At 42.4% G+C, this 16,259-nt stretch overlaps 1 protein-coding gene across 6 annotated transcripts in view; it reads right to left on the reverse strand.

The window, feature by feature from the left end:
• Positions 1 to 14,260, reverse strand: part of SETD2 (SET domain containing 2, histone lysine methyltransferase) — a 118,483-nt gene extending 104,223 nt beyond the window's left edge. For 4 of the 6 annotated variants that reach the window (XR_009505837.1, XR_009505838.1, XM_059939469.1 and 1 more), the window contains exon 1: positions 14,022 to 14,260. Coding sequence is in view for 4 of the 6 variants with exons in the window: in XM_059939469.1 (XP_059795452.1) it covers positions 14,022 to 14,093 (72 nt within the window). In the remaining 2 variants the exon portion in view is untranslated. The remainder of the gene's footprint in view (positions 1 to 14,021) is intronic. The other 2 variants (XM_059939467.1, XM_059939466.1) reach the window with 2 other exon arrangements.
• Between the last annotated feature and the right edge of the window lie 1,999 nt (positions 14,261 to 16,259).

Here is a 16,259-nt window from a genome sequence, read left to right on the forward strand (position 1 = left end):
ATGAGAAGCCCACGCACCACAATAAAGAGTAGCCCTTGCTCGCTGCAACTAGAGAGCTCCTGCGTGCAGCAACAAAAAGACCCAATGCAGCCAAAAATAAATGAATAAACAAGTAAATTTTTAAAAATAAATAAATAACAAAATAAAAGCATGAAACTGGGATGGGTCATGCTTTCTGGAAAACGTAACACATTCAAAAACTGTACATAAGCAGTCGTGAAAATGAGACACTCGATATATGATTGTTCATTAGTGCTCTGGAGCAAGTGTATGCAAATTTTTTATAGAGAGACAAAAAGTAAGTATTTTAGGCTTTGCAGGCCCTGCAGTCTCTGTCACAACTACTCAACTCCCAACATTTTTTTGTGAAAACAGCCATAGACAGGGACTTCACTGGTGGTCCAGTGGTTAAGACTTCGCCTTCCAATGCAGGGGGTACGGGTTTGATCCCCGGTTGGGGAGCTAAGATCTCACATGCCTCCCTGGCCAAAAACCAAAACATAAAACAGAAGCAATATTGTAACAAATTCAATAAAGACAAGAAAGAGAGAGAAAGAGAGGAAGGAAGGAAGGGAGGGAGAGAGGGAGGGAGGGATGGAGGGAGGGCGGGCGGGAGGGGCCACAGACTGCTGTGAATGAGCGAGCAGAGCTGTGTTCCAATAACACTTTATTTATGGACATAGAAATTACAACTTCATATCATTTTAACATGTCACAAAATACTATTCTATTGATTTTTTTAACCATCTAAAAATATAAAATCATTCTTAGTTCACAGGCTGTACGAAAACATGCAGGCAGGCTGGATTTGGCCCAGTGGCCTGTTTGCCAACCCCGTTCTAGATTGTGCCTCTTACAAAATCAAAGTATTATGTTCACTGATGGACTAAAAAAAAAATTACTCTAGCAAACCTAGGTTTAAACTATAACTAACCTGAAATGTTAATGAAACAGACAAAACAATGTTACTTATCCTCCTCAAACTTTCTTTAAATGAAGACTAAAGATAAGAAAATTTACTAACAGGGAAATTTCAAAGTATGATGCAGGTTCAATTTAAATATTTGCCAAACTTGTGTACCTTCTTTCTACCTCTACAGCACCATAAAATAAGCACTGGTTTTAAAATTAACCTTGAATAATGTAAATTTCTAAATCAGAGATTAATTGAATTAGGGTCTTAATGATGTTCAACTGAGAAGAACTTAGGTAAAAGTAATAATGGTCCCCATTTCCCAAACAATTCTTAAGTAGAAAAAACATCTACAGACATTAGCAAGTTACATTCAAGTTTCTTATTTCAAAGTAACCATGATTGTATAGTCTCTGTTAATCTGCAACTACTTTGATTCCTTAGTATTAGCAATGAGGAAAGTCTCTTTGGCATCTTATGCTCCCACAAATATGTTCATTATTGCTACTTATGAACTGTGTCCATCTGTCCAAAAACTATGAGTTGAAGTCCTAACAGCACCCTTGAACTAGGACTACCTCAAGGCCTGGACACAGTATGCACTGATAAGACAAAAAAAAAAAAAAAGTAGCACAAGCAGCAGTGCAGTAGTATGCATGACACGAGAAAGGCATAAAAACAAACATTACACCTCTCAACAAAAGGCAAGTTCTCTACATGTGTACCTCTCCTGGTTTTCCTTAATATATGGAAAGACAACAAACCAAGGCTTGAGTTTCATATGGGATTAAAAGTTCCTAGAAGCTCATTTCCAATGCAGATTTCAGACTAAAGGCACTTGGCCAAAGGGGCAGACCTGGATGACCCACATATCCAGTGTACCTTTTGCTGAAATGATGTCCAGGCCTCTAATCCTCTAGAATACATATCTGCAAAGTCAGACGAAAGAACCAACTCAACTAGGGAATCACCTGCACCTTCCAAATTGAACTATTATAAGCACCTCAAAACTAATCCAGAAGACCTCCAGGAAAACAACTCAGAATACAGAAGTCCAGCTGATTATGAATGGCAGCTATTCCAAATATTTCTTAATACCGTTAAAAAGATAGTCTTTGACAAATCGGTAAATGAAGAGACCTTTGCTCAAGTTGTGGTACTGCCATTAAACTAGTGAGCATAGCGTGAACTTCTTTGGGCCTCCTTTTCCTTCCTTATTCTGTAAAATGAGAGGCACTAGCTCCCATGCCCTTTAAAATCACAGCCATGGAGCATAAAGACTTAAATATAAGACATAACACCATAAAATTCCTAGAAGAGAAGGTAAGCAAAACATTCTGACATAAATCCTAGCAATGTTTTCTTAAGTCAGTCTCCCAAGGCAATAGAAATAAAAGCAAAAATAAACAAATGGGACCTAATCAAACTTCTAAGCTTTTGCACAGCAAAGGAAACCATAAACAAAAAGACAACCTACAGACTGGGAGAAAATATTTGCAAATATACAAACAGGTCCTACAACTCAATAACAAAAAAAAAAACAACCCAATCAAAAAATGGGCAGAAGACCTAACTAGACTTTTCTCCAAAGAAGCCATACTGATGGCCAAAAGCCACATGAAAAGATGCTCAACACTGCTAATTATTAGAGAAATCCAAACCAAAACTACAATGAAGTACCACCTCACACCAGTCAGAATGGCCATCATTAAAAAGTCCACTAATAAGGGCTTCCCTGGTGGCTCAGTGGTTAAGAATCTGCCTGCCGGGCTTCCCTGGTGGCGCAGTGGTTGGGAGTCCGCCTGCCAATGCAGGGGACACGGGTTCAAGCCCTCGTCTGGGAGGATCCCACAGGCCGCGGAGCGGCTGGTCTCGTGAGCCATAATTACTGAGCCTGCGCGTCTGGAGCCTGTGCTCCCCAACAAGAGAGGCCGCGACAGTGAGAGGCCCGCGCACCGCGATGAAGAGTGGCCCCCGCTTGCCGCAACTGGAGAAAGCCCTCGCACAGAAACGAAGACCCAACACAGCCATAAATAAGTAAATAAAAATTAAAAAAAAAAAAAAAGATATCTTATTAAAAAAAAAAAAAAAAAAAAAGAATCTGCCTGCCAATGGAGGGGACACAGGTTGGAGCCCTGGTCCAGGAAGATCCCACATGCCGCGGAGCAACTAAGCCCATGTGCTACAACTACTGAGCCTGCGCTCTGGAGCCCGCGAGCCACAGGCACTTAAGCCCGTGCGCCTAGAGCCTGTGCTCTGCAACAAGAGAAAGCACCGCAATGAGAAGCCCGCGCACCGCAATAGAGTAGCCCTTGCCCACCGCCAACTAGAGAAAGCCCACACGCAGCAAAAAATAAATTAATTAAATAAATAAAACTTAAAAAGTCTACAAATAACAAATGCTGGAGAGGTTGTGGAGAAAAGGGAACCCTCCTACACAGTTGGTGGGAATGTAAATTGGTGCAGCCACTGTGGAAAACAGTATGGAGGTTCCTCAAAAAGCTAAAAATAGAGTTGCCATATGATCCAGCAATCCCAATCCTTGGCATATATCCAGACAAAACTATAATTCAAAAAGATATATGCACCCCTACGTTCACAACAGCACTATTCACAGTGGCCAAGACACAGAAACCACCTAAATGTCCATCGACAGAGAAATGAATAAAGAAGATATGATACATATATACAATGGAATACTACTCAGCCATAAAAAAGAATGAAATAATGCCATTCGTAACAACATGGATGGACCTAGAGACTATCATACTAAGTGAAGTAAGTCAGAAAGAGAAAGGCAAATACCATATAATATCACTTATATATGGAATCTAAAATATGGCACAAATGAACTTATCTACAAAACAGAAACAGACTCACAGACATAAAGATCAGATTTGTGGTTGCCAAGGGGGAGTGGGGGAGGGAGAGGGGTGGACTGGGAGTTTGGGGTTGGTAGATGCAAACTATTACATTTAGAATGGATAAATAACAAGGTCCTAGGCACAGGGAACTATATCCAATCTCCTGGGATAAACCATAATGGAAAACAATATAAAAAAGAGAACATCTATATGTGTATAACTGAGTCACTTTGCTATACAGCAAAGATTGGCACAACATTGTAAATCAACTATACTTCAATAAAAAATTTTAAAAAAAGAAAATTATAGAGCTAAGCAATTACGCTTTTTAAAAAAAGCATCAACTATCCTACAGAACAAAAGCCTCAATTTTTAGAGTACCAAGTTTTCTACCATTTTTCAATGTCACAGCTTTATGGTATATCTAAAAACACCCCTTGATTTATCACTGCATTTGTAGCTTCCTCACTTCCTTTTGGCCCCTAATATTCATAATGAGATAAATGAAACTATTGATCTGAAGGATTTGAATAAAAGACAAACAAGAGTAAAGCACACGGGCCTAGTTTAAATAGGTTATCCATTCCGGAAAATACACAAGTATAAAACAACTAAAAAGACTGGGGCGGGGGGGATGTAACAAAGCACACTACACTGTCCCACCAAAGGCAGTTGTCATAATCTCTCTCAGACCACCACCATGAGATCTCTAATTTTCATTAGTTTGTCTCCACCAGGATCAACAGAAGAAGGCTAAAAAGTGTCTTGAGCACCAATCACTCTCATCAGCTCAACACATACCACTCAGTACCCTGACCTCCTCTCTCCTAATCTAATAGTTATTTAAGACGGTCTTTCAATGTCAGTTATTATTAATGCTGCTATTCACTCTATGAGAAAAACAGAATAATGATAGTAATGAAGAATCAGGTCAACTCAAACATTTACCAATACTAAGCACATACTACTATGTTCCCAGCTGCTAGTTACTGGGATTCCTCCATTTAAAAGAATAAGTCTCTAAAACATATTTATCATGGTCCTTGGATTTTCTGGTACATAGGACTACAAAATCCCTTAGGTCCTAGCAACAGAACCAACAAGTCTAGATCATGCAAGAGAATGGATGAATGCTAAAACAGACAGGCTCCAATGAAATATTAGTCTTTCTTGATGCTATCAGTAACCACCCAAAGTATCTTAAAAGTTGGAGAATTATAAAAATACACATGTATACAAATACATCTTTTAAAATATTTATATGGAAAAAATAATAATAATGAAAATACTTAAGCAATGAGTACATTTCACAAAAGCACATAGCTAACAAATTTTGCAGCTAACATATGCACAGCTGAAAAAAATGTCCTATCATAGGTTCCAACTCCTGCTCCAATTTCGTATCCTCTGACACTATCATTATCTTGTCTAGTAATAAAGAAAAGGAGTCAAAGAAAGGTGAGCACCAAGTATTTTTTGGTAGTCTCACTGTCTCTCTATAATACACATGAGCATTCTATAACTGGGGAAATACTTGTTTTATACTCAACTACCACTGTTTCAATTTGTTACTATTTAGTTATTAATTCGTCAAACTGCTGTTAATCTGCCAAGAAAACTCCGTACTATATTTTTCATAATTTATACAATTGGTTTCCAAAATAATAATACACCCATAACAGATTTTTTAATTTTTTAATGGATACAGTAAACTTAAGCTTAAATAAGATACCTATGATGGTGACCTTGAGGAAAACTTCAGTAGTACATTTTCACCTATTTCTAACAAAATGTTTTATTGTACCTCAACAAAATTCAACTGTTTACTATAGATAATCCTTAACCAAATTTTCAGCACAGAAGCAGTACCATAAAATGTGTTTTAGAGTTGATATAGATACTAGAATTGAGAAATTAATGGAAGAGTTATATATTTAACCAGGCAATTTTAGAAAGTTTGTGTGTGTGCTCAGGTTCAGAAAAATGGACTTCCAAAAAAAGGTTTTTGCATCCATCTATACAATTTATGAAAAATGTTAGCTCTAATTTACATTCATACAAAATTCATAAAAATTTTAAACATGGCATCTTCTGCCTACTAAAGTAGAGCATATATAATTAACAACTATTCACCAAGAAGCAAAATACCACACACAAGACTCAAAATACAAGTTAGTCCATGAGTCTCCAAAGAGCTAATCATGAAGCAAATACTGGTGATTACTACACAGCCCTCCCCAAAGAGAGTCTAACTGTACTTGGCAGGAAGTGGGCAGCAGGAAGAGCTACAGTCAGAAACCACCACTTGCTCCAGGTTCTTACAAGCTCACAGTAGTGCTCCCAGTAAGCAGACCTGGTAGAAGCCTGCCAGCACGATCAAATTCCTATCAATACCCACACCACTTTAAGGATATTTTCACTTGTGAGATGTTAGCATCAGACAGAAAAGGCATTCTAAAATAAAAAGCATCTTTAGGAATTCACACCAACTTTAAACCTCCAGCTAAATGACCAAAGTATTTGCTCAGTTGGAAAAGATACTGAAATAACCATTGAGCTTGATTTAAAAAAAAAAAACTACCAAATTATGGCTTCCCTGGTGGCGCAGTGGTTGAGAGTCTGCCTGCCAATGCAGGGGACACGGGTTCGAGTCCTGGTCTGGGAGGATCCCCCATACCACGGAGCAGCTGGGCCCGTGAGCCACAATTACTGAGCCTGCGTGTCTGGAGCCTGTGCCCCGCAATAAGAGAGGCCGCGACAGTGAGAGGCCCGCGCACCGCGATGAAGAGTGGCCCCCGCCTGCCACAACTAGAGAAAGCCCTCGCACAGAAACGAAGACCCAACACAGCCATAAATAAATTAATTTAAAAAAAAAAATCTACCAAATTAAACATAAAGGACATTATACATTAATTCTAAAGCTAAGGGACTCAAATACAACACCTGATTAGTGTATGGTTAACCAAGAATGACAAAAATTGCCTCTCATTTGAATCCATGAAAGTACACTTCCAAATATAATTCCCATTATGAAAAAAAGCAAACCTATTGAATTTTCAGTTGGCTAGTTTGTTGGCAAGCTTCAAATCAACCATTTTCAAGAGACTATACTTAAACACCTTGAGTTTTTTTTTTTAAGGAATTCCTTTTATTTTTATTATTTATTTATTTGTTTATTTATTTTAGCTGTGTTGGGTCTTCGTTTCTGTGCAAGGGCTTTCTCTAGTTGCGGCAAGCGGGGGCCCCTCGTCATTGCGGTGCGCGGGCCTCTCATTATCGCGGCCTCTCTTGTTGCGGAGCACAGGCTCCAGACGCGCAGGCTCAGTAGTTGTGGCTCACGGGCCCAGCTGCTCCGCGGTATGTGGGATCCTCCCAGACCAGGACTCGAACCCGTGTCCCCTGCATTGGCAGGCAGACTCTCAACCACTGTGCCACCAGGGAAGCCCACACCTTGAGTTTTTAAAATAAGCAACCAATTAATCAAAGGGCAGGAATAAAAGCTATTTAATACATCAGCACCAGACAGGACAAACAGAAATAAGTATGGACAAAAAAATAAAATTTTAAAAAAGAAAAGAGAGAAATATAGGAATCAAACTCTAAAGAGAATCGCAAAACACCATCATACACTACCTGATATACTTGGAAGGAGACATTTTCCACACAGCACATATCCTAAGGCCCTTTTAAACTCCTTAACATGGTAAGAAAACAAAGCAACTTAACACAGTACATTCACAGTATAGAATATTCCCTGTTAAAAAAAGATAAGCACATCTTATATGTAAATGCAAGCATGTAGATGATACTATATGTGTAGTAGACAAAAACAAAAGGTCTGGAAAGGAATACACTAAATTGTCAGTAGTGGTTACCTCTTGGATGCGGGATTTGAAGAGATGGAGCCAGAAGGAGATGCTAAAGGTGGATTTTTACTTTTTCCTCTATAAACATCTGTATTATCTTACCCTTTTGCAATAAGCAATTATTGTTTTGGTAATTAAAAAAAGAAACCATTTCAGGGCTTCCCTGGTGGTCCAGTGGTTAAGACTCTGCACTTCCATGCAGGGGGCACAGGTTTGAACCCTGGTCAGGGAACTAAGATCCAGCATGACGCTCGGCGAGGCCAAAAAAATAAATAAATAAAAATAAAAAAAGAAATCATTTCCAATCTATTACCAGACGTTGTTATTGTTTTCAAAATATCACACTGATGGTTAGTACAAAGAGATAATAGTAGTAAAGTACCTTCAAACCTTGAATTTAAAGCTCTATCCTCAGAATAAAGAAGACTAAGAGACACGACAATTAAATCCAATGTGTAATCCCAGACTGAAAAAAGAGGACACTATTGGGATAATAGGCACACTTTAAATATGAACATATATCAGGTGTATTATTATAAATGTTAAATTGCCTGAATTTAATTACTGCACATTGGTTATCTGAGAGAATGCTTATTCTTAGGTAGTACTATGAACTATTCAGTGGTGAAGGGTGATGGTGCCTACACCTTACTCTCAAATGGTTCAGCCAAAAATAAACAAACACAGGTATATATGTTTTTATATAGAAAGATAAAGCAAATGTAGTGAAATTTCAACTACTGGTCAATCTAGGTGAAAATACGGGAGTTCACTATACTATTCTTAAAACTTCCCTGCAAGTCTGAATTTTTTTTCAAAATAAAAGATTCCTTCCCCCTAGAGAGTGGATCTCTCTCAGAAAGGAAAAGGAAGAATCCTAAACCTGACTTTCAGTTACTCTAGGTGTAAATGTTTCAGTTTCTAATATGAAACGTCTCTCAGGGTCTTACAATAGTAGCCCTTAGTGCATTACAAAATAAGGTGCTCTATAGTATCCTGGAAGAATTAACAGAAATGATGAAGCTAGTCAACTTTTGATTCTAGCATATGACTATTATAGCTTCTCTGAAAAAACTGACAATGCTCATAGAACAACACTAAGTATCAGGGTTAAGAAAAATTATTATAAATATCTGTTAAAGAGTAAATCATAATGCATTTCAATTTAAAGGGGACTAGATTAAATCAATTAATCACTACAGTGAAAAGTGGCAGCGAAAATGTGAAACACAAAAGTCCCACTAACACTAGAAAAGTATGATTGATAGATATGGCTTGGCAGCTTGAACATTTCTTAGGAAAACACAACTGTATCAACTGTTGCTTGATACCTTTCTAAAGACATAGAGTGTCAGTAGAAGTTTGGTGGGCCTGAAATCTAGATAAGGCAAGAGCAAAGAGGGACATGAATTCTGGAGAGGTATACTCTATCCTAAGTACTAGGATAGTTCCACCAGGCTTTCTGTGATTACCAGGAAAGCCTCCAAGTAATATTTTGGCCTCCCATGTACCTACCGAAGACTGTACCCTGGCCTGTAGAACATACCTCAATCACTACAGAGCTATTTCTCTCTTATAAAATAACAAAAACTGAATTATGTACTGGCTGCAAAGCTACTAAAGGTCCAGACCATATGTGGAATCTGGTGATCACGTTATTCTTTCAGTTGGCTTCCTATGGCATCTCTATCCCCATTGTAACTTAGATGAATTATGAGAATTTTATGAGAACACAACTATCTTCACTGCTTTATATTTTATTTGACATGCCGAAGTATTTTTTCCCAGTTAATAAACTTTATTTTTGCCAAATTCACCATGCTTTTCGTATCATGGTGCCTTGTAAAGTACTGTTCTTTCTAGCTGCATCTTTCCATCCAATACTAATAATAAAAGAGTTAACACTGTCCTAATTCTTAAATCCTCATAAAACCCTTTGTAGAAAATACTGTTATGATCCTGACTTTACATATAAGGACACTAAGGCACAGAGTCATTACAAAATTTGCACAGGTTCATAATGCTATTAAGTAAAAGAGGTGAGATTCTAAACCAGGAATTAGGATCCAGAGCTCAAGGGTTTAACATTTTTTGTGCCTTGGACCATTCTGCAGTCTGATGAAGCCTGCAAATTCCTTCTCAGCTTAGTATTTTTAAATATATGAAATAAACAAAGGAGACCAATTACCTTGGGGACAAAAAACCCAAATGTATGATATAGTAGTATATATATGCTTCTCAACAATCTAGTGGTGGATCTCCTATTTACTATAATTTCTATGTAATGATGAACATAAATAATACTTTGAGATATCTACAATAATCACAATATAATATCTGTGATTTGTACTAGTAGTAAAATCACAGGTACTATTAATTGTACTGTAGTTTGCTGTTTACATTAATAATTAAAAGGAATGCTAACTTCTAGTTAGAGGTTAGTGAAGAGGTAATTTTCCCCCTAACTTTATGGATGCCATCCATGTTAACACTGCCCACTATATCAATCCTCTTAACACTGCAGTTTAAAAGGACCAATCCTGGGTCCTTCTCTCTTTCTACGCTGGATCTCTTGGTGGTCTCATCCAGTCTTGTGGCTTTGAATACTACTTAAGTTGATGACTACAAAGTTTATCTCTAGTCCAGACCCTTCCTCTAAATTCCAGACTTGGATATCAATTCAACCAGAATGTGTAACAGGCATCTCAAACCTACCACGTCTAAAACTGAACTCCTAATCTATTCCCCAAACCTGCTCTTCTCACGGTCATCCCTATCTTAGTTGATGGCAACCCCATCTTTCTCACTGCTCAGACCAAAACTCTTGGAATCATCCTTGACTCCTCTCTTACGTGCCACATCTGATCTATCAACAAATCGTACTGGTTTGATCTTCAAAATATATCCAGAATTCAACCATTTCTATCTCCTGTTACTGCCCTGATACAAGTCACCAGCATCTCCCTCCTAGATTTCTAGCTTCCTTACAATTATAAGTCTCCCTGCCTCTACTGTTGTTCCCCCCTGCAAACTGAGTGATCCTTCAGAAGCTGAAAGCAGATCATGTCACTCCTTGGTTGAAAACTCCAGGCAAAGTCCTTATAAAGCCTCTACCAAGCCCTGTGAAATCTGTACCCCACCCCAACATAATGTACTATTACTTTTTTGTTCATTCCATCCTAGCCATACTGAGCAGAACTCACTAGGTCAGCCTCAGCACCTTGGAACAAACTATTCCCTCTACTTGGAAAGCTTTCTCCCCAGATGTTAACCAGGCTAACTTTCTCCTTTTTAAGTCTTTGCCTAAATATCACTCTCAAGAAGGCTCACCCAGTTCACCTCATTTTAAATTTTATTTAATTTATTTATTTATTTATTTATGGCCGTGTTGGGTCTTCGTTTCTGTGCGAGGGCTTTCTCTAGTTGCGGCAAGTGGGGGCCACTCTTCATCGTGGTGCGCGGGCCTCTCACTATCGTGGCCTCTCTTGTTGCGGAGCACAGGCTCCAGACGCGCAGGCTCAGTAGTTGTGGCACACGGGCTTCGTTGCTCCGCGGCATGTGGGATCCTCCCAGACCAGGGCTTGAACCCGTGTCCCCTGCATTGGCAGGCAGACTCTCAACCACTACGCCACCAGGGAAGCCCCACCTCATTTTAAATTTCAACATCTACCCCAGAAATTCTGAATCCCCCTTACCGTGCTCCATTTTCCAAAGCACTTACCTTTGAACATTCCATTATTATTTATTGTTTTTCACCCTGCACTAGGAGGGGTGCCCACACTAGCAAAACTGTTTTGTACACCACTCACCTCTAGTATGCCTATGTTTGGCACAAAGCAAACATGCATATATTAAAAAAACAGCACTTCTATCATTGTAAAGTACTTGCCTGTGTCTCTCATTAGAAGAATTCCTTGAAGACTCTGACTGGATCTAATTTGTAGTCCCCTCAACACCTGGCCCGGGGCCTGCCCAACAGCAGACACCTAAAACACTGATACTCAGGTGATTACAGCCACTTTCACCTGAAACACAATCCTATATGCCACAGGAAAAGCCAGGTCTTACAGCTGTGTCTGATCAAATACTCGGTAGAAGGCAAACACAGAACATCAGGTTCCAACTGTTACTTCAATCAAACTGGGTTTAAGTTTCATGCTTCATTTCTTCACGTGTCTAAGAAGCATTTCAAACTATCTGAAGTCTATAAAGGTCACTTGGTCATTCCTTCCCCCCAGCCATGGCACCACCTCTCTAGCCCACATAATCTTTTCATGCTTGACTTAAAATCCTCTTAAGTGTTCCTTGATGACCCCAGCTAGAAGCACTTACCCGTGCCATGCTCTGGGCCAAGTGCTTTCCATATGTTATTCTCATTTGATTCTCCCAAAAGCCCTATGAGGTTGCTTCCATTATGACACCTATTTCAAAGATGAGAAAACTCAAACTTGGCGAGATCAAGTCACTTGTTCAAGGTTCAACAAGTGTTCAAACACAGGTCTGCCTGACTCTGAAATCCAAGTTCTTTAACCCTCCACTATACTGCTTTTCTCTCTCCAATATTACAAACCCTAACTAGTTTATACATACTACCTCATAGGATTTGTTGTCACTTCACTTATCTAGGCTTCAATTCCGGCATCTGTAAAACAGGGGATATCGTTCAGGATGCCTCCTATCAAGAGCCCTTCCAATTCTTACAGTATTATGAAATAAAACATTTTATAATCCTTTACATACTCCAAGTAGGTTAATACACACACATACACACATGTATTTTAGCACTTAGTCACTTAGAAATTAGAAATCTCCACTGCCAAAAAGCAGTGAAAATAAAAACTCCAAGACCTTATATAAAAAAATAAAACATTCTTGATTCCTCTCCACATTCACGTCTATCAGAGATGCACTTCTAAGTCCATTTTCCCACGTAGTATGAAAAATTGTTTTCCCCCAAGAAGTGTAAGAATGTGATACTTAAAGCTTCTGGACTTCACCAAACAACCTGGTAAAAGGAACTGAAAGCAGCCACTTAGCCCATTCAGGAGCTAGCATGTTATTTTAGACAGGACAAGTGCTCAATAAGCGTTTATTGGATCATGATACAGAATTTTTTGTTGTTGTTGAGGTTTTCCAAGTCTCAAACCAAAAGCCTATAAAGAGCCACACCAAAACTAAGGTAAAATGTGTCAAAAGAGCATATCTCTTGGAATCATTCTGGCCATAAAAGTGAATTTCATTTGAAATCCCTATCAACTGTTAAGTTTGAAATGAGTCATATTCGTAGGTCTACACTTAACCAACACCAGCAAATGGAGTTTAAGGATAGCTTTTTAAAACAATACTCTTGTGAGGATGCAGAGAAAGAAGTGAATCCAGGCTCTGGAGTGGAAGCTCTCTTGAGATATCAGATACAGTAGCAGACGCAGCCCACAACAGAAATGTAAAAATGTCCTAGGCTGAAAACATACTATTGGGCAAAACGATATTTCGGTTTTCTAGAACACTGTCTGTTTATAGAATCCTCAAACGATTCTTGCTTTTTAACAAAGTCTTCAAAAGGAGTAGAAAGTCATCCGTTCAGGGTAAGAGGTTGCTGCTACCAAGGAAGTAGAGTGTCCGAAAGTGTGCAAATCTCAGAATCTAGTAGAGAACGTATGCCGCTGCGGACGCTTTCACCTCCGGGCGGAAAAACAAACCCGGTGTCACCTCAACATTGGGGCCACTCAAACCTCGCCACCATTACAAAACCGAAATGCCAAAGGTGCAGAATATGAAGCCGGAAGCACTACCAGGCCAGGATCGAGTTCCAGGAGAAAAAAATCAAAACCGAGAGTGCAGCGCGGGGCCCTCGGCCGCCTTGGGCCGAGAGACGCACGCTAGGCCCTTCCGGTCGGAGCCGCCGTCGCCGGTAGGCCAGGCGACGGGCCAGACTTTCACCCGAGCCCGGGGATTCGCGGCCTACCCTCGCCAGTGCCCTCTCGCCGAGTCTGGCACCGGCTGCTCCTCAGACTCGGCCCCTTCGTCTGTAGCGCGGCCCGCGTAGGCCGCGAGGAGCCGGAGGAGACCGCCGAGCCTCGGGCCGGCCGGGTCGGTGCAGACGCGGCGGTGGCGGCAGAGGCCGCGCCGCCCCTCCCCCACCGGCCCGGCCCAACCGCCGCTGCGACGCGAGTAGCGGCGCCAACGCCGGGCCCAACCGCCGGCCCGCGGCGGCCCGGACAAGGGGCCGGTGGCGGCGGCGCGGGACTGCTCCCCACGCCGCCTGCGCGAGTCCACCGCAGGCCCGTTACTCCCCGCGCCACAACCCGTCAGGACGCGCCGCCCTCGGCTTGCGCTGAGGCGGCCGAGGGCAGCGGGAAGCCGCTGAGCTGATACTTACTCAGGGGTCGGGTGCTCGGGGTCGTAGAAATCCCCCATCTTCGGAGGCGGCTGCGGCGGCAGCTGCTTCATCGGGAGCGGCTGGAGACGGCGACGCGAGCCCCCTCCCCGCGGCAGGGCGACGGGAGGGAGGGGAGGGGAGGAGGCCGCTGGTCCGACCGCGGCGGCGGCGGCGGCGGCGGCAGGGGCGGCCCGCGTCGCTTGCTCGCTCGCTCGCTCCCTCCCTCCGGCGCCCGCCCGCCGCTCTCTCCCCCACACACTCACACGGGGAGCGACGCTTACCCCGCCTCCCCTCTGCAGCACAGGCCCGGCCCCTTAAAGAGACACGCACCCGCCGCTAGTCCGCCGCCAGTCGGCGCGCCGACAGCTGCCGGTTGTCCTCAGGCCGGAGCGGGAGGAGCGGGAGGAGCGGGAGGGGCTGTGCGCAGCCCGCGGACCCGGCCCGACTTCGCCAGCGACTTCCTGGAACAATAAGCCCCAGGCCTGAGCGCCGTTGGCCCGCCCCGGGCCGAGAGCCGCTGCGCCGCGAACCCTCCCTCGGGCCCGCTTGGCGGCGGGGCGCTGAGGCGTGACCCGGCGCGCCCCGGCGTTGTTTGCCGGCGACGACGGGGAAACAGCCCGAACCCGCCGGCACACTAGCCTGCCTGCTCCGCCGCTCTCGAAGACCTGCCCTCCCGGAGCGCCGGAGTCCGCAGCGGCGCCGAGGGCCCCTCCCCCGGGCCTGCGGGCTCTGAGGTAAGGCGGTCGCCGCTTCTCCCGTGCCTCTCGCCCCTCTCTCCTTTATTTTTCCTCGCTTTTTCTCCCTGTTGCCTCTTCATCTCGTCCCCTCAGCAAGTACGTAAGCGGAGCTAGGCTGGGGATTCGCCCTAAAGCCGAGCTCTGGGGACGCCCCTTCCTACCTCCCGCCCCCGCTGGGTCGGCTGGGCCCCGTCCGCCCGTCGCCGGGCTGCGTTCCACCACCCACACCTCCACCTGGAGCTGTACGTATTCTGCCCCCACCCCAGCATCTGGGAGCTGCGGATCCCGTCTTCTGCGTGGTTCTTAAAGGCCTTGGAGGAAATATCTTTTAAGAAAAGTTTATTAATCACTTTCCTGCAAAAACGACATGGTAAGATGAAGTAGGACAACTTGAAAGGGTTGTGAGTCTGTTATTTTTGGAAGGAGAAACAAGAGTACATAAAGCCATTAGCTAAACTCTAAGGGAGGTTCATAAGATCAGATTTTTTGTGGTTGTTTTTTTTTTTTTTCCACTGTAATTTTGAATCGGATTTTACCAGCAAACAATTGGATGGAGGTATGTGTTATGGACTGAACGTGTACTCCACCCCACAAATTTATATGTGAAATTCTGTCCCCCAATATAATAGTATTAGAAGGTGGGACGTTTGGGAGGTGATTAGGTCATGAGAGTGGAGCCTGCATGAATAATGGGATTAGTGCCCTTATAAAAGTCCGTTGAGCTCTCTCCTTGTCTGCCCTGAGGATACAAGGAGAAAACAGTGTGCAACCCAGAAGAAGGTCCTCCTCACCAGAACTCAGCCGTTCTGGCACTCTGATCTCCAACTATCAGCCTCCAAAACTGTGAGAAATAAATTTCTGTAGTTTATAGCCACCCAGTCTATGGTATTCCGTTTTAGCAACCGACAGTATAAGAGACTAGACATCCTTTACTAACTCTTTTTTATATCGTGTGTGTGTGTGTGTAAACACATATATGTATGTTGTCACTGTCTGTTAGTGCTTTATCATCATTGTTTCTCACTTGGGGATTATTTTGGCTTTTTTGTTGGTTTTTAGGCATGTCATGCAGGTCCAGAGCCTGTCTGACTCCCTTGGTTCAAGTCTCCCATGGCCACTTCTTTACAAACTATGAATATTACTTAATTTATCTGCTTTTTCTCATTGTAAGATGAGAATATTAATGTGGACAGGACCTCACTGTTCTAAGGATCCAATGAGATAATATTTGTAAAGCTTTAAACCTTCAACAAATAACAAGCACTCACTCAGACGTTATAGTACAGTGGTTAAGAGCTGCGAGGCATTGTATACCAGCCCACCACTTTCTAACTTTGTGACATTAGGCATGGTTACTTTTCATACTTCCAGTGCCTCATCTGTAAAATAGAGGCATTATCCACTGCACAGAGTGTTGTGATTATTGAACTAAATTGTATAAAACATGCTTGCACAATACCTCTCATTAAGTGTTATGTTTTAGGCTTTGAAAGAATAGAT

The sequence above is a fragment of the Balaenoptera ricei genome, chromosome 11 (genome assembly GCF_028023285.1).
Source record: "Balaenoptera ricei isolate mBalRic1 chromosome 11, mBalRic1.hap2, whole genome shotgun sequence".
Taxonomy (NCBI): domain Eukaryota; kingdom Metazoa; phylum Chordata; class Mammalia; order Artiodactyla; family Balaenopteridae; genus Balaenoptera; species Balaenoptera ricei.